General features: G+C 55.0%; 2 protein-coding genes across 2 annotated transcripts in view; both read left to right on the forward strand.

Annotated features, from left to right (window-relative positions):
* NOP16 (NOP16 nucleolar protein) overlaps positions 1-24,215 on the forward strand; it is a 141,578-nt gene that overhangs the window by 43,045 nt on the left and 74,318 nt on the right. The window lies entirely within an intron of this gene.
* Positions 950-11,075, forward strand: THOC3 (THO complex subunit 3). The gene is given in 7 exon segments (XM_050961806.1): positions 950-997; positions 999-1,232; positions 1,661-1,817; positions 4,762-4,966; positions 9,497-9,658; positions 9,742-9,842; positions 10,201-11,075. Coding segments are annotated over 7 exon segments (1,071 nt in total). The 3' UTR covers positions 10,365-11,075.

Consider the following 24,215-nt stretch of genomic DNA (forward strand, 5'->3'; position numbering starts at 1 on the left):
AAAGTAATTGCTGAATAATTTAATTATTACCTTTTATATGTAAAATTACCTTTATCTTATGGATTCATGTATTATGTAATATTAAATATATTTTTCATATTATTTAATATACAAATACAAATAAGCCTTGAAAAATTGTTAGCACCTGCCATACTCTTCTGAAAACATGAAAGTGCTATTGCCACAAAAATATGGCAGCCCACTGGCTTAACCACTGTGACAGTTAGGAAGTTTTTCCTAACCTCCAGCCTAAACCGCCCTTGCTGCAATTTAAAGCCATTGCTGCTTGTCCTCTCCTCAGAGGTTAAGAAAAACAATTTTTCTCCCTCCTCCTTGTAACAACCTTTTCCGCGTTTGAAAAGGTATGTCCCCTCTCAGCCCCAGACTAAACAAACCCAGTTGTTTCACTCTTCCCCCATAGGTCACTGTCTAGACCTTCAATCATTTCTGTTGCTGTCTCTCCACTTTGTCCACATCCTTGCTGAGATGGTGCCCGCAGCCGGACACACACTCCCACCAGGCCGAATGGGGCAGAGAGGAGCGGAAGAACGGCTGCTCGGGCTGGCACAGAACACCCCGGCGTTCTGAGCTGCGCACACGCGCCAGGCAGCGACCCGAACGCGCGCACCGTCCGCAGGCTCCCCTAGCTCCCAGGCCGCTGGTACGTGCAGGGGGCTGCGGCTTTCCGGAGACATTCAGCTACTAGCGCCCCGCGAGCCCGCCGCTTCCTCCCAGCCCCCGTGCGCTGCGGCCGCGCCGCGCCGCGCCCAGGGGTTTCCTACGTGGTTCCGGGCAAGCCGCGCGGGCTCCTGGGGCGGGAGGTCCGTGCTGGGGCCCGGGCCCAGCCCCCGCTGTGAATACAGCCGCTGCCGCCGGCCCCGGGAGCCCGCACACGGCCGGGACCCCACAGCCAACGCCTTCCAGCCCGTGACCCCCGCCCCGGACGTACATGGCCACAAGGGCGCCCCTTGCCCCGGAAGCGGAAGTGGAGCCGCTGTCCCCGCAGCCGCTGCCCCGGAAGTGGTAGCGGGTCCCGGCCGCCCGTTGCCATGGCGCTGTCCCCGTACGTGCTCGCCATGCAGGAGCTGTTCCGGGCCAACACGCGGAGCCGCGAGTTCCCGGCGCACGGGGCCAAGGTGCACTCGGTGGCGTGGAGCTGCTGCGGCCGCCGGCTCGCCTCGGGCTCCTTCGACAAGACGGCGAGTGTCTTCGTGCTGGAGAAGGACCGGCTGGTGAGCGGGCTGGGTACGGCGCCCGGCGGTCCCGTCCCGCGCGCTAGGCGAAGGGGGCTGCCCGCAGCGGGGCGGGCTCATGTCGCAGGGGACAGCCCCGCTCCGCGCTCCTGGGAGAGGCCTGGAAGCGCTGCCGGGTGCCGGAGCAGCCCAGGCCGGGGCACAGCGAAGGGCACCGCTCGAAGGAGGGTCCAGCGGCAAAGCGCTAGTCTGGCGAGCGGGAGAGCTGGGTTCGCTTTCCTGATGCCCCCGTAGGCTGTTGTGCGATCTTGGGCTCGGTGGGTCTCGGGTCCCGCTCTGTAACATGGGGACAATGGTATTCGCTTATCTGGGGGGCCTGTGAGGAGAACAGGCTATTTCCGGAGTGAGTGTGGCGGCATCCGCACTGGCCGGGTTGTCTGATGGCTTGGGCGGTCACCTCCCTCTAGGTGAAGGAGAACAATTACCGTGGCCATGGGGACAGCGTGGATCAGCTGTGCTGGCACCCGAGTAACCCAGACCTCTTCGTTACTGCATCTGGAGACAAAACCATCCGTATTTGGGATGTCCGCACCACCAAGTGCATCGCTACCGTGAACACCAAAGGTAAAAGCCATCAATGGCTGTTAGCCAGGAAGGGTAAGGAATGGTGTCCCTAGCCTCTGTTCATCAGAGGATGGAGATGGATGGCAGGAGAGAGATCATTTGATCATTGCCTGTTCGCTTCACTCCCTCTGGGGCACCTGGCATTGGCCACTGTCGGTAGACAGATACTGGGCTAGATGGACCTTTGGTCTGAATCGGTATGGCCGTTCTTATATTCTTATGGGTGGTAATATGAGGAGACAAGAGGGACCAGTGCATCTCAGGACACCTATAAACACTGCTCCCTTTGCAAACGCATCCTGCTCCCAACATGGACTGGAAGCAAGCTCAGGAAACCCTGAGAGCTCTCCATGATACGGTTTCATATAGGGAATTATTAGTTAAATTGGAAAAGATGGGGATCGATATGAAAATGAAAGGTGGATAAGGAACTGGTTAAAGGGGAGACTAGAGCGGGTCGCACTGAAAGGTGAACTGTCAGGCTGGAAGGAGGTTGCTAGTGGAGTTCCTCAGGGATCAGTTTTGGGACCAATTTTATTTAATCTTTTTATTACTGACCTTGGCACAAAAAGCAGGAATGTGCTAATAAAGTTTGCGCATGACACAAAGCTGGGAGGTATTACTAACACAGAGAAGGACCAGGATGTCCTACAGGAAGATCTGGATGACCTTGTAAACTGGAGTAATAGTAATAGGATGAAATTTAATAGTGAAAAGTGCAAGGTCATGCATTTAGGGAGTAATAACAAGAATTTTAGTTATAAATTGGGGACACAGCAGCTGGAAGTAACGGAGGAAGAGAAGAACGTCGGCGTATTGGTTGATCACAGAATGACTATGAGCCACCAATGTGATATGGCTGATAAAAAAGCTAATGGAGTTTTAGGATGCATCAGGCGAGGTATTTCCAGCAAAGATAAGGAGGTGTTAGTACCGTTATACAAGGCATTGGTGAGACCTCATCTGGAATACTGTGTGCAGTTCTGGTCTCCCATGTTCAAGAAGGATGAATTTCAAACTGGAACAGGTTCAGAGATTGGCTACTAGAATGATCCAAGGAATGGAAAACCTGTCATATGAAAGGAGACTCAAAGCGCTTGGCTCGTTTAGCCTAACCAAAAGAAGTCTGAGGGGGGATATGATTGCTCTTTATAAATATATCAGAGGGATAAATATTAGGGAGGGGGAGGAATTATTTAAGCTTAGTACCAGTGTGGACACAAGAACAAATATAATATAATAATAATAGGAGATATACCTATCTCCTAGAACTGGAAAGGACCTTGAAAGGTCATTGAGTCCAGCCCCCTGCCTTCACTAACAGGACCAAGTACTGATTTTTGCCTCAGATCCCTAAGTGGCCCCCTCAAGGATTGAGCTCACAACCCTGGGTTTAGCAGGCCAATGCTCAACCACTGAGCTATCCCACCCCCCAAATGGATATAAACTGGACACTAGGAAGTTTAGACTTGAAATTAGACGAAGGTTTCTAACCATTAGAGGAGTGAAGTTCTGGAACAGCCTTCCAAGGGGAGTAGTGGGGGCAAAAGACCTATCTGGGTTTAAGACTAAGCTTGATAAGTTTATGGAGGGGATGGTATGATGGGATAGCCTAATTTTGGCAATTAATTTGGCAATTGACCTTTGATTATCAGCAGGTAAGTATGCCCAGTGGTCTGTGATGAGATGTTAGATGGGATGGGATCTGAGTTACTACAGAGAATTCTTTCCTGGGTGCTGGCTGGTGAGTCTTGCCCACATGCTTAGGGTTTAACGGATCGCTATATTTGGGATCGGGAAGGAATTTTCCTCCAGGGCAGATTGGCAGAGGCCCTGGAGGTTTTATGCCTTCCTGTGTAGCATGGGGCACAGGTCACTTGCTGAAGGATTCTCTGCAGCTTGAGGTCTTCAAACCACAATTTGAGGACTTCAATAATTCAGACATAGGTTAGGGGTTTGTTACAGAAGTGGATGGGTGAGATTCTGTGGCCTGCATTGTGCAGGAGGTCAGAGTTTATGGTTTAAAAACACCATAACAGAGGCTCAAACTAAATGTATACCCCAAATAAAAAAAATAGAAGAAAAAAATCTGCCGCTGTGGCTAATCATGATCATAATGGTCCCTTCTGACCTTAAAGTCCATGAGTCTATGATGTTTTTGTGACACTTGCATCTTTCTGACTTTTGCTAGCAAATTATAACCACACATGACACTGCCTTCAGTGAGAATTTGTATCTGTACCTAGCATTAGCCAAGCTCTGAGCAGTGTTAGGTGACACAGTGTTATACATCTGAACCCATCTACGTTAGCACTGGCACTGTCAGAAACTCTCAGTAGCGTGTGTGGCTGTAAGGAGAAGGGTTAGGGAGAGAAGTTGAGTCTCCACCAATTTCTACTTTGATACACCTTTTCTTCCCAGGTTTAGTTGTTGGTACATAGGTGCTGGAACTAGGAGTGCTGGGGTACGCTAGCACCCACTGACTTGATAAAAAACATACAGGGTTTACAGTTTGGTTCAATGGTTCTCAGCACCCCCAACCCCCTCCACACGCACATTGTTTCAGCATCCCAGCATCATTACTATGTAAAGATTTGTTGAATGACTTATTTAGCATGGAGCAATGGCTTTACGGAGAGATTTGGACTGGGAGGAGACATGCAACAGGAGTAATTGTGATTCTTTGTTTTGAAGCCACAGTTCTAGGGTTAATTTCCCTTAAAACTTGCGTAGTTGTGACACAACTGTTCAAGCAAAGCTAGGCTGTTAAAATTTAAATATGGTCATGTCATTGCCCTTTGCCACTTAAGACAGAGGGTTAGCGGACCTGGGACTTGGGTTAAAAATACAAAAGTCCATCTGTGGCACATGAGTGGTTCTCTTGCCCCGTTAATGGCGGTGAGTGGTGGTAGGACCTGATGCATTCTCTTCTCTTCCCTTCCAGGTGAGAACATTAATATCTGCTGGAGTCCTGATGGTCAGACCATTGCAGTGGGGAATAAGGATGATGTGGTCACCTTCATTGATGCCAAAACACATCGCTCCAAAGCCGAGGAGCAGTTTAAATTTGAGGTGAATGAGATTTCCTGGAACAATGATAACAACATGTTCTTCCTCACCAATGGCAATGGCTGCATCAACATCCTCAGGTATGTCCCGGCACGATCTCCAGTGGCAGGGATGGGATAGGCAGGCTGGCTGCCTCTTGTGTCTCCTGCCCTGCTCCCTCGCTCTGGCTCTCTGCATTCAGTTGTGTTTTCTTCGCATGGCTCTTGTGACGGACTGATAGCCTTGCCAGTTGCTGAGGTTTATAGTGTGGTCTGTTTTGGGGCTGTGTGCTGAGACAAGTTGCCTGCTAGGCGAACCTGAGAGCTTCCTAATGAGGCTCTATTCTGCCATCCTTTGATCCCTAACCCCTTTAGGGTCTCTTGATGAAAGGGTGGGGCTAACTTGAGAGAACAGGGAGTTAAAAGCCAGCTCCAAAGTGACTAGAAGAGCTGGCGAGCAGGGGAGTTTTGCGAGGGAGTTTAGAGAGGTAGATATACCTAACAGTACTCTGAACGGAAAACCCTGCAAGAGTGAAAATAATGCAGGTAAAGTCCAGCAGTAGAGTGGGGGTTGTCTAGTTTATTGCACTGACTGTACCAGGTATGGGCAGGTGGTTTGTGTATGCACTGAGTGCAAGCAACTCGGGGCCCTCTGAGGCCAAGTATGGGCTCTTGAGAGCAGAGTGGCTGAACTGGAGGAGCTAAGGGAAACAATGAGGTACACAGAGGAGACTTTCAGAGATACAGTAGAGCGGTCTGACCGCCTCTGTGCTGCTGAGGAGGAGGAGGAGGAGGAAAGTCTCGTGGAAGAAGAAGAACATTTAGCTCGAGCAGAGGGAAACATTCCCATAGTTGGGACCCTCCCTCCAGATGATGATGTGTGCTCCTCCAGGGCCCCAGTTATCAGGAAGAGACAGGTAACAGTAATGGGGGATTTGATCATTAGAAATATAGGTAGTTGGGTTTGTGATGACCAGGAAAACCACTGGGTGAATTGCCTGCCAGGTGCAAAGGTTGCAGATCTCTCGAGACATCTAGGTAGACTTATGTGCAGTGCTGGGGAGGAGCCGGTGGTCGTGGTACAGGTAGGTACCAATGACATAGGGAAGGGTAGGAGAGAGTTCCTGGAGGCCAAATTTAGGCTGCTAGGTAAGAGATTAAAGTCCAGGACGTCCATGGTAGCATTCTCTGACATGCTTCCAGTTCCACATGCAGGGCCAGGGAGACTGGCAGAACTGCAGGGTTTCAATGTGTGGATGAGATGATGGTGACGAGAGAAGGGGTTTAAGTTTACTGGGAAAGGAGGAACCTATATAGGAAGGTTGGGCTCCACCTAAACCAAACTGGTACCAGATTGCTGGTGTGTAACGCTAAAAGGTGGTAGAGGAGTTTTGAAACTAAGGGCTGGGGGAAAGGCAACAGGTGCAGAAGAGCACATGGTTCGGACAGAGACATCCCTTGGGGGAGGCTCTCTTAATGGGGATTCTCCATATCCTAGTAAAGGGGAGAGGATCGAAGCTGATAAAGTGCAGGTAGGAACCGAGGAGAAACAGTCCAATGAAGGGTCTCAGAGTGGTAGCCGTGTTAGTCTGTATCAGCAGTTACCTCACATGAAGGCAGACAACTACATATTGACAAATATAGAAATGCTAGAAGTGTAAATACTAAGATGGGGAACTCGAGTGCTTGGTATTAAATGAGGATATTGATGTAGTCGGCATCCCAGAAACTTGGTGGAATGATGATAATCAATGGGGCACGGTGACACCAGGGTACGAAATGTATAGGAATGATGGAGCAGATTGCACTGGTGGGGGACGTGACACTGTATGTGAAGGAAAGCGTAGAATCAAATATAGTACAAATCTTCAATGAATCAAACTGTACCATCGAGTCTCTCGGGATAGAAATTCCGTGCTTGAATAATAAGCGTATAGCAGCAAGGATATGCTCCTGCCCACCTGACCAGGGTGGTGAGGATGACTGTGAAATGCCCTGGGAGAGTAGAGAGGCTACAAAGACAGAAAATAATAGTGGGAGATTTTGACTATCCCTGTATTCACTGCGCACACGTCACCTTAGGATGGGATGCAGAGATAACATGTCTAGACACCATTAGTGATTGCATCTTGGAGCAGCTAGTCCTGGAACCCACAAGGGGAGAGGCAATTCTTGATTTAGTCCTCTGTGGTGGTGAATATAACATAAACCCTTGGTAATAGCAACCATAATGTAATTAAATTTAACATCCCAGGGGGCGGGGGGGAATGCCAAAGAAACCCACCCCATAGCATTTAACTTCACCAAGGGGAACCACACAAACATGAGGAGGCTAGTTAAACAGCAATTAAAAGAAACACAAGAGTGAAATGCCTGCAAGCTGTATGGAAGCTATTTAAAAACACCATAACAGAGGCTCAAACTAAATGTATACCCCAAATAAAAAAAATAGAAGAAAAAAATCTGCCGCTGTGGCTAAACAGCAGAGAATAAGAGGTGGTTAGAAGCAGAGTGTAATTAGACAGGCCAAAAAAGAATTTGAAGAGCAGCTAGCAAAAGACAAAAACTAATAGCAAAAAGTTTAAGTAGATCAGAAGCAGACAACCTGCAAACAGTCAGTGGGGCCACTGGCCAATCGAGGTGCTAAGGGAGCACTAAAGAAGACAAAGCCGTTGCAGAGAAGCTAAATGAATTCTTTGCATCAGTCTTCACTGCAGAAGTTGTGAGAGATTCCTACACTCTCATGTGAAATTGCAGAAGTACTAACTGTGGCGTGTAGCCAGTGACTTAAATCAGCCTCTGTACCCAGTGGCTGGAGGTTAGCTCTTGTCATGCTCACATCTGGAGCCTTTTTTAAAAAAAATTGGCATGACAATTATAGGCCAGTAAGTCTAACTTCAGTACCAGGTAAACCATAGTAAAGAACAGAATTATCAGACAGAGAGATGAACGTGGTATGTTGTGAAAGAATGAACACGGCTTTTGTAAAGGGAAATCAGGCCTCGCCAATGTGTTAGAATTCTTTGAGGGTGTAAACAAGCACGTGGACAAGGGGGATCCAGTGGATCTAGTGTACTTGGACTTTCAGAAAGCCTTTGACAAGGTCCCTCACCAAAGGCTCTTAAGCAAAGTAAGCTGTCTTGGGATAAGAGGGAAGGTCCTCTCATGGATCAGTAACTGGCTAAAAGATCGGAAACAAACGGTAGGAATAAATGGTCAGTTTTCACAGAGGAGAGAGGTAAATAGTGGGGTCCCCCAAGGATTTGTACTGGGACCAGCGCTGTTCAACAGATTCATGAATGATTGGGGAGAGCAGTGAGCTGGTGAAGTTTTCAGATGATACAAAATTACTCAAGACAGTTAAGTCCAAAGCAGACTGCGAAGAGTTACAAAGGCATCTCACAAAACTGAGTGACTGGGTTACAAAACGGCAGATGAAATTCAGTGCTGACAAATGCACTTTGGAACGCATCCCAACAATACATACAAAATGATGAGGTCTGAATTAGCTGTTGCCACTCAGGAAAGAGATCTTGGAGTCATTGGGGATTGTTCTCTGAAAATATCACTCAATGTGCAGGGCAGTCAAAACAGCTAATGAAAGCTTAGCAAATATTAGGAATGGGTTAGGTCATAATGCCACTATATAAATCCATGGTATGCCCACCTCTTGAGTGTTGTGTGCAGTTCTGGTTGCCCTATCTCAAAAACAAATAACTTAGGTTAATAAAGGTACAGAGAAGGGCAGCAAACGTGATTAGAGGTATGAGCTGAGATTAGAAAGGCTGGGGTTGTTCATCTTATAAAAGAGATGACTAAGGGGATCTAATGATAGAGGTCTATAAATCATGACTGGTGTGGAGAAAGTCACTAGGGAGTGGTGGTAGCCCACAAAAGCTTATGCTCAAATAAATGTGTTAGTCTCTAAGTACTCCTGTTCTTTTTGCTGATACAGACTAACACGGCTGCTACTCTGAAACCTCACTAGGGAAGTATTGTTCACCACTTCCCGTAACACAAGAATCAGGGGTCACCCAATGAAATGAACAGGCAGAAGGTTTAAAACAAACATAAGGAAGTACGTCACATATTGCGCAGTCAACCTGTGGAACTCGTTGCCAGGGGATGTTGTGAAGGCCAAAATTATAACTGGATTTAAAGAATTAGATAAGGTCCTGGAGGATAGGTCCATCAATGGCTGTTAGCCAACATGGTCTGGGATGCAACCCCATGCTCTGGGTGTTCCTGATCTCTGACTGCCAGAAGCTGGGACTGGACAATGGGATGGGTCACTTGATAATTGCTCTGCTTTGCTCATTCCCTCTGGGGCATCTAGCATTGGTCACTGTCGGAAGACAGGATACTGGGCTGGGTGGACCATTGGTCTGACTCGGTCTGTCCGTTCTTATGTTGCCGCACTCTTCTGGGCCAGATACCCTCAGAAGCGATCCAGCTGCTGTAGCCCGTTTAGACTGATGCTTGGTGAATGAGGTCTTGGATCTCTGCAGCCCAGCTGCATGCTGATGTATTGGTCAGGGCACACAGTGTCCCTCTATAGAGGGCACTAGGACCCTGCAGTGTTGGTGACTGGGCTCTTCCACCCTCTCTCTGCTCTCTCCCATCTGTCTGCAGCTACCCGGAGCTGAAGCCCATTCAGTCTATCAATGCTCACCCATCAAACTGCATCTGCATCAAGTTTGACCCCATGGGGAAGTACTTTGCCACGGGAAGCGCAGATGCTCTGGTCAGCCTGTGGGATGTGGATGAGCTGGTGTGTGTGAGGTGCTTCTCCAGGTAGGTGGCCCTGCCCGGTGTGCATTTCCCACCCTGGCACTGAGATGGGAAATCCCTCACTGTCACCTCGCCCTGTGCTGCAGGCTGGACTGGCCCGTGAGAACCTTGAGCTTTAGCCACGATGGGAAGATGCTGGCGTCCGCGTCTGAGGATCACTTCATCGACATTGCCGAGGTGGAGACAGGTAACTGCTCATGACCGTGTCCCTGGGAGGAATGCTGGGTGTGGGCTGTGGGTCTGGATGGAGGGGCTGCGGCAGCGCTCTGTGCATATGCTGGGGGGGTGTAGGTTGGGAGTGAGCTGGGTGGGGGAGCTCAGGACTGGAGCAGCAGGGGTGGGCCGCAGGAGAGGATTCTGGTGATTGCAGTCTGCTTTAGGAATCTGTATGGCGTCTCTCGCCTTGTCTCGGAGCACTGAACGAAAGGAGCAGGGAAGGTGTTGTTCTCACTCCTCCTCCACAGAGTGCAGGAGGGGAGCATTCCCTCAGTCTCCCCTCATGCAGCTGCTCCTGGGCCTGGCTCATCTGATGCTTTTTCCTGCAGGGGAGAAGCTGTGGGAGGTGCAGTGTGAGTCCCCCACCTTCACGGTTGCCTGGCACCCAAAGAGGCCTTTGCTGGCGTTCGCCTGTGATGACAAAGACGGCAAATACGACAGCAGCCGGGAGGCAGGCACCGTCAAGCTCTTCGGCCTCCCCAATGACGCATAACAGGTGCCCAGTGGACCCTGGGCTAGGGCCTGGGAAGGGGCAGGGAGGTGGGGCTCCTCCTCGGCTATTTTCTGTGCTGCCAAACCACTTCACTCGTCCTCTGGCGTCCACTCCATGGCCTCAGCTTCCTCGCTCCTGGCAGGGCTGTGGCCCTCAGCTCAGCTGCCACCGGCCCCTGCCCTCGGGACCCTTTGTACACTGCGGCCGCTGACCTGGCAAGAACACGGGGGCTGCCGCTGGAGTCCCTCCACCCATCTCAGGGCTGCCTCTCTCCCCCACTGCAAGGAGGCGGAGGGCCTTGTTCACAAGTCTGGTGCCCAGAGAGGGGCAGTTACTAGAATCTGACCGCTCAGCACAGCCTCTCTGGGGGAAGGAGCCCTGCTCTGCGGCCATCCCAGTAGGACTCAACTGGAGGCAGCTGCCGAGCCTCCTGTTGCTAGAACTGTTTATTGCTAAGCTGCATAGTTGTCCCCTTCCTATCCCGCCCCCAATGGTGTGGCCAATTCCCCGGCAGGCTGGGAACCTCCTGGAGGCCCCAGCATATCCCTCCCCTTTGGAAAAGGGTTTTGTGTTAGGCTGTCACCTTGTCCCTTTGCTGCAGGTGCGAGTGGCAGGGGGCACTTTCTTGGGAGGCGGGGTGACTTGAGGGGGCTCTTTTTGTATGACTTTTTGTAATTTTGATAAGTCCGTCAGTAAAGGAAGGAAGGCCTGGTTGTCGGGGAGTCTCTGTAGCGCATGGTGTGCAGCAGGTGTGCATGGAAGCAGACGCTGACTGCTCTGCATCATCAGCCGGCTGTCCGCAGGGGCGAGTGACTGTGCTGGGGTGGGGGTGCAGACGGGCCCCTAGAGCTGGCAGAGGCCTCACTCCTTTCTAGCCTGTGTCTGCTAGGCTCCGACTGGAGGGGCTGTCACACTCCTGAGCAGTGTGCCCTCCACCCAGCCCTGGACATGCCTCCTCACATTGGCAGATGGTTCGGTGACTTCAGTGGGCAGTTCTGTGTGGGTAGTGCTGAATGGATGTGGAGGAGCTGGAAACGAGGGGGAGGGCCATCCCCAGGTGCCTGCGTGGCCCTCTAGCCCCCCAGCAAGTGCTGCATGAACCACAGGCCTAACTGCTCAGTGGCCTCCCAGTGGATCTCAGAGCACTTAGTGGACAGCAAGGACCTGCTGGTCAGAGGTGCTGAGCCGGCCGGCGGGGGCGTGCTCAGCACCTGGCCCTGACTCTTGCCTCCCCACTGGGAGGTAGGTCAATGTTATCCCCTTCTGGGACTGGACGCTGGCTCATGGGTCCATCTCTAACTCCCCCATACCCCTGGCCTGCTCAGTCTGAGCCCAGTGCTGGCTGCCTGAGTCTGGGTTGGGCCAAGGCAAACTTGGCCCCTTTCTTCCCCCAGGAAAAACACCCCCTGGGGGAAAGCCTCTTCCCCCACCCCCAAAGGTCAAAACCCAGGCTGCCGGGGTTCCTGGTGCCTTGCGCAGGCCTGTCCTGGCGCAGTGTTTCCACCAGGGGGCAGTGTGCCCCAGCCTCGCTCCCTGTGCAGGCTGTCTGCAATGGCCTGTTGCACGGCTGGCTCGGCCTCCCAGCCTGGTTGGACCCTGAGGAGTGTGTGCAGCGCCTTTCCCCTTGTGCCAGAGCCGGGAGCACGGGGGTTGTGTGCTATGGGGGGAGGGGGAGACAGCTGCTAATGGCAATGCTGCTGGAAAGCTAATGAGCCATGGGCCTTGTCCCTGTGGTACAGCAGAGGCACTGGCCAGGCAGGTGCATTCAGGCTGTGGTGGAGCCAGGTGCTTTCCAGTTGCATAGCAGGATGTGGCCCCTGCAGTATCTGAGAGCAAAGCTAGAGCTTCAACTCCCCAGCCCTTCGCTCCAGTCAGGCCCCTCGGGCACCGTCCTGCCCCTACTCGGAGCCGCTGCCTCCTGTACTGTGCTCATCACTGGAGCGCCCAGGGGACCCCTGGAACTGGGCAGGGAGTGGGGCGGGGGCATTACATGCAGCCAGCTTTGCAGCCACCCTTGTTCAGGGGCCAGCACCAGAGCCTGCCCTCCTAGCTGGCTGAGTGGTGAGCTCTGTCCTAGGTGGGTGGTGCTGACACCCACCTCTGTAGCTCCCTGTTCCAAAAGCTACCATTGGGCAGAACCTGGGCCACTGGCCAAGGGCCAGCCAAGCAGCACCTCTGGGGGATGTGTTCTGTTTTTCCAGCCCAGCTCCACACTACCCCTTCCAGAGCACTTGCCATCTGCAGCCCTTCATCCCTGCTGCCGTCACTTCAACAAGCAGGCCCTGGTGCAGGAGTGCCAGGAGCTCCCAGGCACTTGCCAGCTCGCAGCAGCCTGCTGGATGCCCAGGGCCTTTCCTCCTATCAGGGAGCTGCTGCTCTGCCCCTAGGTCTTGGGGCATTAAATGCTCCAGACCCTCAGCTATTATTAGAGCCAAGTGGCACTGAGGCTGCTCCTAGCAAGTGGAATGGCAGCTCCAGCAGCCCAAGCGGGGAGTGACAGCAGCTGCACCTCTCTGAATGCTAATGGCCCCACGTATGCAGCAGCCTCCCTCCGCCCACCCACCCACGCTGCCCTCTGCAGCAGCGGGCACCTGCTGCCAACAGTGACAAGTGAGTGGCAGCACAGTTCACAGTTGTCCCTACCCCACCCAGCATCCTGGAACCAACCACTGCCTGGTTGTCATGGTTCCCAAGGAAGGTGGCTTGTCTCTGGCCCTCTGCCTGTGAGGAGAATGTGGCTGGGGTGGGCCGAAGTCCAGCAGCCACCACCGGTGGGGCCTTCTCCCCAGGGCCTTGCAGGCACTGTCAGCAGCAGCTGCCCCAAAGAAAAGTCAGAAGCTAGTAGGGCTGCAAGAGTTTGTGCCTGGGGCAGGAAACGCTTACGGTGCAGGGACAGAGAGGCTGGGACACATCCCCCACCCACCCCCCGAGCCAGGGCTCCTGCCCCGCTCATCACAGCACCCCGATAGGAGAAGCTGTGTCTGACGCTAGCCTGGCTCTTCTGGCCACAAACAGCCGGTGACAGTCTCATCGTGTTGAAAGGAGACTTTGGACTCAGCCTTTCTCTGCTCTATCCCAACCACAGATGCAGGCTGCCAGACTGCTCCCACCCTGCAATCTCTACCCCACTTCACGGGGGGAATCCTGAGCTCAGACACTATGGTAATGGGTCAAGTATGAGAACTCGATGGGAGCCTCAGGCTGCTTGTCCGTGTAACAGCCAGGCTGGCTGCAGGGTTGGGTGCTGGCAGGAGTGGGAAGAGGGTAGAGATGTGAGACTGTCTGGGCAGGCTGAGATCAGAGTGGGGACAGGAGGACAGCGATAGGGTACTTTGGGGTAGTGGAGCATCAGGAGTTAAACTGCAAAGAGTGGAGCAAGGCAGGTCTTGTGGGGTAGTGCAAGGGCACGGAATTAAAGCCCTGGTCTTTCCGCAGGGCAGTGCGTGCTTCCCATGAGAGCTGGGCTCCTGTGCACAGCATAAAAGGTGCCAGCTTCCCTCTTGGGTGACTGGATGTGGTCCTGACAGAGCTGAGGGTGTGAACGCCAGGCCGGGCTAACAAGGGGAGGGCTGTCGGTGGGGCTGAGGGGCATCAGCAGAGCTCAGGGAAGGAGGAAAACCTTGCACAGCTCCCACTTGCTCTGCACTGGAGTGAGAATGGCCCCTGGAGCCTGACAGCCAGGCTGGGTGCTGGGAGGGGCTCCTGTGGAACCCAGCTGGCCCCATCCCCTGTGGTCAAGAGGCTGCTGATCTCAGACTGGGTCAGCACATCAGCGTTAGCGTGCAGGGCGTGGATGGGCCGTCTGGCCAGCCTCATGCCTCCCAACCAGCTGTTGGGTACACGTGGCAAACCAGGCATGATCCTGAGCCGCTCGATTGCTGAGAAAGGGGCTTGCCCTCTGCCACTGGTCTCTGCCAGCCAGGTGTGCCCCCAGCCATTTCCCCAAGCTACACACCATCAGTCCCTGTGGAGCCATCCCTGCTGCAGTGCCTGGCCCACGGAATCCATGCCATGCTCAGCCCCTGCCTTGCAGCCTGGCCCACCCAGCTGCAGTCTTTCCCAGGCCCTGCAGGCTGCTGGGAGTGGGGTGAGGCCAGGGGGAAGCCCCCATGTAGGAGCGAGGAGAAGCAGTGCTGGCCACCCTACTACCTACCCAGGGTTTGGCTTGGGCAGAGCCGCAGTCCCTGTGCACCAGGTCACAGCACCATTCACTCCGTTTTGGTCCCACTGCTCCCCAAGCCCATGCTCACAAGATTTGCAAGTGCAGGGGGCAGTATGCTCCTGGCAGTCATGGCCATGCCAGCCTGGAACTCATGGCTCTGAGAAGGAAGGTGCCAGCCAGGAGCATCACAGTCTAGTCTGCCACTGCCCTCGGGATAAGTACAAGCCCAAAGAACACAGCTTCCGGCATGCAATGCTCTGTATCTATCCGCAGCCTGGCCACAATGCAGGTCTGTAGTCACCCCAGGCCATGCCTCCAGCAGCTGGAATCCGCTAAGCCTTGTCCCAGGCCTGGTGAGCAGCCAACAGCCTTGGGCTGGGCAGTGCCTGCAGGCTCGGTAATTGCAGTGGGAGCAGGATTGCTGGCCATGGATCCCGGGGAGGGGAGCGCAATTTGGGTCGTGCTTAAAGGCCAGGGGAGCAGGTGAGGGGCTTGCAGTCCTCTGAGACCTCTCTATACAGTTAATAATAAACTGACAAAGGCCTGGCTGGGATGATTTAGTTGGGGATTGGTCCTGCTTTGAGCAGGGGGATGGACCAGATGACCTCCTGAGGTCCCTTCTAACCCTGAGATTCTATGGAGGGAGCAGGCCCAGTGGTTAGAGGAGAGGGATCTGCACCCAGGAAACGGAGGGTCTGGTCCTGGCTTTGTGACCTCAGGAGAGTGGCTTTGCTGCTCTGTGCCACAGTTTTCCCTCTGCCCATTGGATTGAGGGGCCACTGAAGATTTGTACAGTGCTTTGGCTGCCTGGGATGGAGGGGTGGGGATGAGCACAGTGCAGTTGGAAACAGCTAGCCAAGTGGCGTGCCAGCTGGCTTGTCTTTAGAAGCTGGGCAGGGATGGATTTGCGTGTGTTGCACCTGGACACTGTGTCCCTGTGTGGGACATACAGTGCGTGTGCATGTGCATGTCACACCCGTCTGTGCCCTTGAGGCCATGAGTAGATCATGGTGTACAAGCACCTGGCACACCTGCTGCAGGGCCGTGCATGCCCGGAGCACCATGGGGTGTGTACATGTTCCCCCCTGTGGGAATCGTGTGCTGCTCTCCAGCCCATGCAGTGCTCCCAATAGGCCATTTGGGCAAGGCAGTGGAGCCTCTGAACATGGCACTGTGGCTGAAAGCAGCATGAGGAGATACGAGCTTGTGGTGCTGTAAGCGTGGCCTGGCCCAGCATGCTGCAGAGGCGGCTGTGACGGTGGCACATGGAGTGGTGACTCGTGTTCCTGGAATGCCAGACATTCCCGTATGTCCAGGAACGCTGTGGCCCTGCCCCCTCCGCCATGGCCTTGCCCCCACTGGTGTCACCCTGCCCCCGCCACTGTGACCCTGCCCCCTGGTGTCACCCTGCCCGCACTGCCATGACCCTGCCCCCTGCCCCCGCTGCCGTGACCCTGCCCCCGCCGCCGTGACCCTGCCCTCACTGCTGTAACCCTGCCCCACTGGTGTCACCCTGCCCGCACCGCCATGGCCCTGCCCCTGCCGCCGTGACCCTACCCCACTGGTGTCACCGTGCCCGCACTGCCGTGACCCTGCCCCCGCCACCGTGACCCTGCCCTCACCGCCGTGACACTGCCCCCTGCCCCTACTGGTGTCACCCTGCCCCCGCCGCCGTGACCGTGCCCTCGCTGCTGTAACCCTGTCCCACTGGTGTCACCCTGCCCGCACCGCCATGACCCTGCCCCCGCTGCCGTGACCCTGCCCCACTGGTGTCACCGTGCCCCTGCCGCCGTGCCCCTGCCCCACTGGTGTCACCGTGCCCCCGCTGCTATGACCCTGCCCCACTGGTGTCACCGTGCCCCCGCTGCTGTGACCCTGCCCTACTGGTGTCACCCTGCCCGCACCGCCATGACCCTGCCCCCACCGCCGTAACCCTGCCCCACTGGTGTCACCGTGCCCCCGCTGCCGTGACCCTGCCCCACTGGTGTCACCGTGCCCCCGCTGCTGTGACCCTGCCCTACTGGTGTCACCCTGCCCGCACCGCCATGACCCTGCCCCTGCCACCATGACCCTGCCCCACTGGTGTCACCGTGCCCCCGCCGCCGTGACCCTGCCCCACTGGTGTCACCGTGCCCCCGCTGCTGTGACCCTGCCCTACTGGTGTCACCCTGCCTGCACCGCCATGACCCTGCCCCTGCCGCCATGACCCTGCCCCACTGGTGTGGCTGTGTGCGAGGTCATGCCGTACAGCCCTGCCCTTTCCCCCACGCATGGTGCAAGGTCATGCCAGCAGGGTGGAGCATTGCACTTTTCAAAATAGCATCTCCCCATCTAATACTGGACAAAACCATGTCCGGTTTTGGCTCAGTTCCAGCCAGGGGATGAGCCATTTCACTGACCAGTGGCCAGAAGTTAGGGTGACCAGATGTCCTGATTTTATAGGGACAGTCCTGATTTTTGGGTCTTTTTCTTATACAGGCTCTATTAACCCCCCCAGCCCATCCCGATTTTTCACACTTGCTGTCTGGTCACCCTACCAGAAGTGGCAGAGCTGTTGGCAGTATAACCCTGAGGCCCACCCCCCATCTGCAAGGGCTGGAGGTGAAACACCCAGGACCCTGGGACTTTGCTGACCATGGGCAGTGGTGGCCATGGAGGAAAAGAGGGGGGGGTGTTAAAAGGACATTTATCTGTTGGACACCACAAGCTGGGAAACTGAGGCAGAGGACCCTGCCCAGGATACTGAGGGGGGGAGTGGTTCCTCTGGAGCCGTTGTTGTGGTGTTTCCCCACATTGGTGCTGCGTTCCCTTCCCTGGATTTTGTCAGCGCTTGAAGGGGGGTGAGCACCGGGAGAGCGAAGAGCTGTTGACGCTAGAGGTCAGTGCAGGCCCCAGGCCAAGTGGGTGTAAAGTGGCCAGGAGTGGGGTCAGTCTGGACATGAGGAGATGGGGTCTAGCCGGCAGAAGGGTGAGGCTCTGGACCAGCCACCCCACAGGAGCAGCGGGGGCCAGAAAGCTGCCTGGTTTTAAGCTGGAGCTTGCTGGGTTTCTGAAGGGGCGGGGGTGCCGTGACAGCAGGCTCTGGACTCTGACCCAGTCCTGTGTGCCTACGTTCAGGGGCCACTCCCTCAGGGTGCTGCCCACCCTGTGCCTGGGGCAGGAGTCAGCTCCGGGGCCTGGCTGGAGGGGGGTTTCCCAGGGGGTCAGGGAGGGCATCCTCAGCTCGGCTGGAGACGTTCCCTGGCGCTCGTGGGCTGGAAGTTCTGGCTGAAGTGCTGGGCACCTGTAAAGGCTCCTGCCCGGCAATTGGCCATGTGGGGTGAGAGCCGCCAGCGGAGCTGCATCCACACAACACGTTAGCCTCACTGGCAGAGGCGCAGGCAATTACTGGGGCTCCTTATCACAGCTCCCATCCCGAGGTCACAGCAGCCTATTTAATGCGCTAAATAGCTTCCTATTGTGCCTGTTAGCCGCGCTGCCAGGCACACGTGGGCTCCTTCCCCCTCCCATGCACGGGGGCTGTCGCTGCACCGCCTCTCCAATGGGCAGGGGACGATCTCCCCAAAGGGAGGGAGATAAAGAAAGTCACAGAGGGACGGTGGGGGGGGGGGGGAATGCTGCTGTGGCTCCTGCAGAGACAGGAGTGAACGCTGCAAAGCCTGGCCCCCAGCGCTGCAAAGCCTGGCCCCTGTGGCGTGGGACACTCCGGAGCACCGTGGCCTGGCCCCCAGCGCTGCAAAGCCTGGCCCCTGGTGCTGCAAAGCCTGGCCCCTGTGGCGTGGGACACTCCAGAGCACCGTGGCCTGGCCCCCAGCGCTGCAAAGCCTGGCCCCTGGCGCTGCAAAGCCTGGCCCCTGTGGCATGGGACACTCGGGAGCACCGTGGCCTGGCCCCTGGCGCTGTAAAGCCTGGCCCCCGTGGCATGGCGTGGTACACTCGGGCGCACTGTGGCCTGGCCCCCGGCACTGCAAAGCCTGGCCCCTGTTGTGTGGGACACTTGGGAGCACCGTCGCCTGGCTCTGGCATTCACCTGTGCACGCTGCCCCAGATGTGCACTCGAGCCACAGCTGCACATGGCTTTACTGAGAGCCCTCAGCTGAGGACAGCGGTCCTGGGCGCAGCCTTCCATCTGCAGAGGGCCTCAGCCTCTCTTGGAGGGTGACCGAGCCAGCTGTGTGGGGGCTGGGAGGAGGTGGTGGGGAAATTCCCAGAGAGGCCTCCCACAGGGCGAGGGCCAGGATTTGTGCCAGCACCAAGCTGCACCCTGCTTTCCCCTGTGCCAGACCCCATGCCCTGGTGGTGTGTCGTGCAGTTTCTCCCCAAGGGGCTGGCGAGGCAGGGCCTGAGCTGAGCTGTGCCCAGAGGCTGGCAGACAGGCATGAGCCCTAGTGAATGCCCCCAGGGCCACGGGGGCTGCATGGCAGGTGCAGAGCCAGCTCCGTGCTTGTCTGCAGCCTATGCATGGGGTGTGTGCAGGCGCAGGGAGGGGCCAGGCGAGCGCACGTCCCTGGCCATTAGATGGAGACCTCGCGGGCTGGATCTCTATCATATTCCCAGCTGGATATTTTCTTCCGACAAATGGCTTCTCTGGGTGATTGCTCTGCTATTACCGCATGGATTTTGGCTGGCAGTCAAGCCAAGTGCTGCAGCGAAAGGAGGGCAGATCAATGGGAGGTCTCAGGCCAGCTCACGGGCTGAGAAGCCCATTAGAGGCTGGCAGTGCTCCGGGAGTGGGGAACATGCTCCCCTGCCCTCCAGCACCCTGCAGGTGGGGCTCCCGGGAAGGGTCCCCAGGATCGGGGCAGGGGCCTGAATTCCCTGCACTCAGAGATGGGGGCCTGCCTGTGGGAGGGGGAGGTTTGGGAGTGTCCCTAGTCTCACCCTCACCCCCTCCTTCCAGCGACAGGCCAGACAGCCCCACGCCGCCCGCTGCCCTCCTGGAGCCCAGAGGAACACTTGGCAGCCAGCTCTTTCTGCATGGTTGGACTCGGGTGTCTCTCTACCCAGCGGCTGAGCTGAGGCTGCCTCTCTGGATAGAGGGAGAGTGAGCTTATAGGCCCCATCCCGGGGGTCATTTGGGACTGGCCAGGCCAAAGCCCTGGGGGCCAGGCCCATCCTGCCCCAGGGCAGAGGTCACGGCTAGCTCCCATTTCTCTTCCGCTCTAGGGCGGGATGATCCCACTCGGCCTCTGTTCTCTCCTTCCTCTGTGCAATGTGGGCTTGTCATAAACAGATAGCTAAGGGTTAATGTCTCTTTCACCTGAAGCACCCGACCAGAGGACCAATCAGGAAACAGGATTTTTTCAACTCTGGGTGGAGGGTTTTTTGTATGTGAGTCTTTTGTTCTGGGTCTTCTGCCGGAATCTCTCTCAGCTATGAGAAGGATTTCTATTTCCTGCTTTCTAATCTTCTGTTTACAAATTGTGAGTACAAATATAGTAAGACAGTAAGGTTTCTATTGTTTTCTTTGTATTTACATGGATATAGTTGCTGGAGTGCTTTGAACTGTATTCTTTTTGAATAAGGCTGTTTATTCATATTTCTTTTAAGCAATTGACCCTGTATTTGTCACCTTAATACAGAGAGACCATTTGTATGTATTTTTCTTTCTTTTTTATATAAAGCTTTCTTTTAAGACCTGTTGGAGTTTTTCTTTAGTGAGGAACTCCAGGGAATTGAGTCTGCAGCTCACCAGGGAATTGGTGGGAGGAAGAAGTCAGAGAGAAATCTGTGTGTGTTAGATTTACTAGCCTGACTTTGCATTCCCTCTGGGTGAAGAGGGAAGTGCTTTTGTTTCCAGGACTGGAATTAGAGAAGGTGGACTCCCTCTGCTTAGATTCATGGAGGTTGCTTCTGTGTCTCTCTCCAGGAGCACCTGGAGGGGGGGGGGGAGGGAAAAGGTTTAGTTCCCTTTGCTGTGAGACTCAAGGGATTTGGGTCTTGGGGTCCCCAGGGAAGGTTTTTGGGGGGACCAGAGTGCCCCAAAACACTCTAATTTTTTGGGTGGTGGCAGCAGTACCAGGTCCAAGCTGGTAACTAAGCTTGGAGGTTTTCATGCTAACCCCCATATTTTGGACGCTAAGGTCCAAATCTGGGACTAAGTTATGACATGGTGTTAGCGGTGGGATGGGAAAGATAGAATCCAGAAGCCAATAGGAATATTATATTTTTCTTTTCTCTGCTAGGGGCTTTTTAGCAGAGAGAAACAGTTTGGTTTTAAAAGGGAACCAGAGAGAATTTTTTTTTCTGCTCTCTCTGGCAGTTGTGGCTTGCATATTAAGCAAGAAACCATTAAGGGGCTGTTAAGGGTCTTTTGTGACAATAGCACTCCCATTAGGAGGCAGATATCAGCACTATACTCATGCAAATAAAGTGGTTTTTCTGGTTTACTTTACATTGAAAAAATTAGCTAGGAAGGCAGGGAAAAAGGCACTGTTGCTAGGCAGACCCCAGGAGGCAACAGAGCCTTCAGTTCAGACAATAAACACCAGAGGGCACCCCAACACAAGAAAACAGGAACCATGCCTTCCAATACAAAAATGGAGGCCGAAGAACAAATCAAAGAAGCTGAACACAGGCGACAACTGGAAAAAAGACAAAAAGAGGTGGAGCTGAAAGAAAAGGAAGAAAGCATCAAACTGGCAGCCTACAAAAGAGAACAAGCAGCCAACGAGGCAGCCCACAGAAGGAAACAAGAAGAAGAAGACATGGCCCACCGCCGAGAAATGGAAAAACAACAAAAAGAAAGTGAAGAGAAGGAAAAACAGAGAAAACATGAACTGGACTTAGCGCAAGCTGGGCTGCATGCGCCAGCCAATCCTAACAACCCTTCGCCAATTATTGTTCCACAGCACAGGAAATTTCCCACCTGCAAGGCAGGTGATGACACCAAGGCCTTCTTGGAAAATTTTGAAAGAGCCTATCTTGGGTACCGCATCCCTGAAGACCAGTACATGGTTGAATTGAGGCCACAGCTCAGTGGACCTTTAGCAGAGGTGGCAGCTGAAATACCTAAGCAGCAAATGAACGACTATAAACTTTTTCAAACCAAGACCAGATACAGAATGGAGATAACCCCGGATCATGCCCGTCGGCGTTTCAGAACCCAAAAGTGGAAACCAGATATGTCATTTCCCAAACACGCCTACTACGTTGGGAAAAATTATGAGGCCTGGATATCAGGACACAATGTTAAAACCTTGGAAGAACTGCACCTCCTCATACAAATGGAGCAGTTCTTGGATGGTGTTCCTGAGAACATCACACGGTACATACAAGATGGAAAACCCAAAAATCTCGCTGAGGCGGGGCTCGGCCTCTGTTCTCTCCTTCCTCCGTGCAATGTGGGCTCGACCAACTCTCTGCTCCCCAGGAGGACAGCTCAGATCTCGGGGTGCTGAGCCCTCTCCGGCCCGACTCCAACTCACGAGGGCTGGGCACAGCAAGGGAAGGGGAGTGGTTGCTGCGGCTTGCCTGGAGTATCTGCCCAGCTCCTTGGCCCCAGCCCCATGAGTCCCCCCTTTGCATTGCTGTGAACTCTCCTCCCACCAGAGAGACCCTGACCACTGTGACTTCTCAGCCCTCCCCTCCCGTCTGTAGCCAAGGAGCAGGGCTGGGCCCCAGCCCCTCCTCACTGAACGCCTGCCCGACTCTTCCCCCCGCCCCGTCTCAGTGCTAGTCACAATGCTGACTGGCTGCGCTCGCTCTCAGGACACCCCCCAAAGCCAGTGCATCGCGTCCCCCCAGTGGACCCCCCCAGGCCTTTCCCTTCTCCAGGCGGTGATCCAGGGGAAGAGGCAGTGGAGCCGGCCTGGGGCCCAGCGCGCGTCTCTGCAGTCCCACCCGCCAGACTGGGGGATTTGGAAACATACCATTGTTGTTTTCTTATCGTTTTGACAGATAAAATCACTTTGTTTGTTTTAATCAGTATCGGTTTTAAATGTTCACTGTTGTGGGAAATCATGGGCAGGGGTGCCGGGGTGGGGGTGGGGCATAGCCCTCCCCCCTTTTGAAAGTGGATGGGCCCAACCTGGCCCCTGTTTGCCAGCGGCCTGACCCCCTGCCCCTCCTCTTACCCAAGACCCTGCTCCCTGGCCAGGGCAGAAGCTGGAGCCTGGCCAGGTAAGAGCCATGCAGGCCGTTGTGGGGAGCCATGGACCTTCTACCTGCCCTGCACGGGGGACCCAAGGGATGGGGACACAGGCTGGGGGTTGCTCTTGACCCCACCATCCCAGCTGGTGGAGGGTCCATAGCTCCTGGTCTGACTCTGGCTTCTGGCTTGGCCAGGGGGCAGGGCCTTGGGGGCAGAGGAGGGGCAGGGGTGGAGCCACAGAGGGGTCAGGGCCCTGTGACCCCCCACCCACTGTTAGGAAGACCATCACCCCTGATGGTAAATGTCAGTAAGCAGCAATTTTATTGCCCCTGATTATAAGGGGAGGTCAGACAATGGCAGGGGGGGAGACAATGGCGGGAGGGCAGACAATAATTATTAAACGCCAATAGATGTTGAGACTCCAAAGGCGAACGCTTTATAGCACTTGAAACACAACCCGTCAACATCACGTGTCAAAACATGCCAAGTACGTCTCCTTAACGCTGGCTCGGACTCCCGCTGCCTCGTGTGCAGTTCCTTGTTAGCGATGGGAAGATTTGTTCCTTGCTTTGTGTGCACGTGGGGAAATTGCTGCTTACTGACATTTACCACGAAAACTGGAATCCTTCTGAGCCCGACGATGGGCCACAGACCCGCTCATGTGACGTGCTTCGCAGTCATAGATTAGAGCCACTGTCAGGAAGTGAGCGCCCGCCTTCGCCATGGGCCGCTCCAGGAATGGGCCCCGAGGAGCTCCAGACTAGCGCACCTCTGGGCCCTGCAGGGCTGGAAGGGGGCCGCTCGGCGTAACGTTAAGGGCTGAACCAGAGTGGGATCCAGAGATCGGTCTCTCCCATCTCTGCTGCATGGCAGCCCATCCCCCAGGAAGGGAGCCCTTCGCCCGCCACTGAAATGCTGCCACTTCTGGGAGCTGCGCCTGCTCTGTAACACCCCCCGCTGCAGCTGGCACAGGAGCTGAAGCTGCCCAGGGAGCTAGGGGCCAAGGGGGCGGGGTGTAGGCAGACCAGAATTGCCTGAGCAGCGGTCTCTGCCCCAGGTGGGCAAACACAGAGCAGTGCCCACCTCTGGGCCCGGTGGCCGAAGGGAGCCCAGGAATGGCGTACTGAAGTGAGGGGTCCAGGCACCCAAGGGCCCAGGCTGGGGGGGTGCTGTGGCTAGCTCTGCAGCGTTACTGATTATGGCTGTGACGTTAATTGCATTAAGTGAAGGACTAAGCCCTCCAGCCTGCAGAGCTACTGTTATCCCTGCCCCATCTAATTGCCACCTTGGGGTCGCTCACCTTCTCGGCACTCAGCAGCGATTGTCTCCGGCTGGTGCCGGTGCGCCCCAGGGATGGGCAGCCAAGCGCTAAGGCAGCATGTCTCAGATGTCTCCTCCGGACCTTGGAGCAAAGGGCCTGGCTGCTTGGGGTCTACCCGTGTGAGGAGCACCCGCTTGGCTTCAAATCTGGCCCTGAGTGGAGCTTGGGGGGTGCTTCATGCCTGTGGTGGCTCCAGGTTTCTCAGTGTCTGGCCAGGCTGGGCTGTGATGCTGCCAGGAAAACCTGGGGCTCCCACAGTTCATTCTCCTCCAAGCT

Source organism: Gopherus flavomarginatus, chromosome 7 (genome assembly GCF_025201925.1).
Source record: "Gopherus flavomarginatus isolate rGopFla2 chromosome 7, rGopFla2.mat.asm, whole genome shotgun sequence".
Classification (NCBI taxonomy): domain Eukaryota; kingdom Metazoa; phylum Chordata; order Testudines; family Testudinidae; genus Gopherus; species Gopherus flavomarginatus.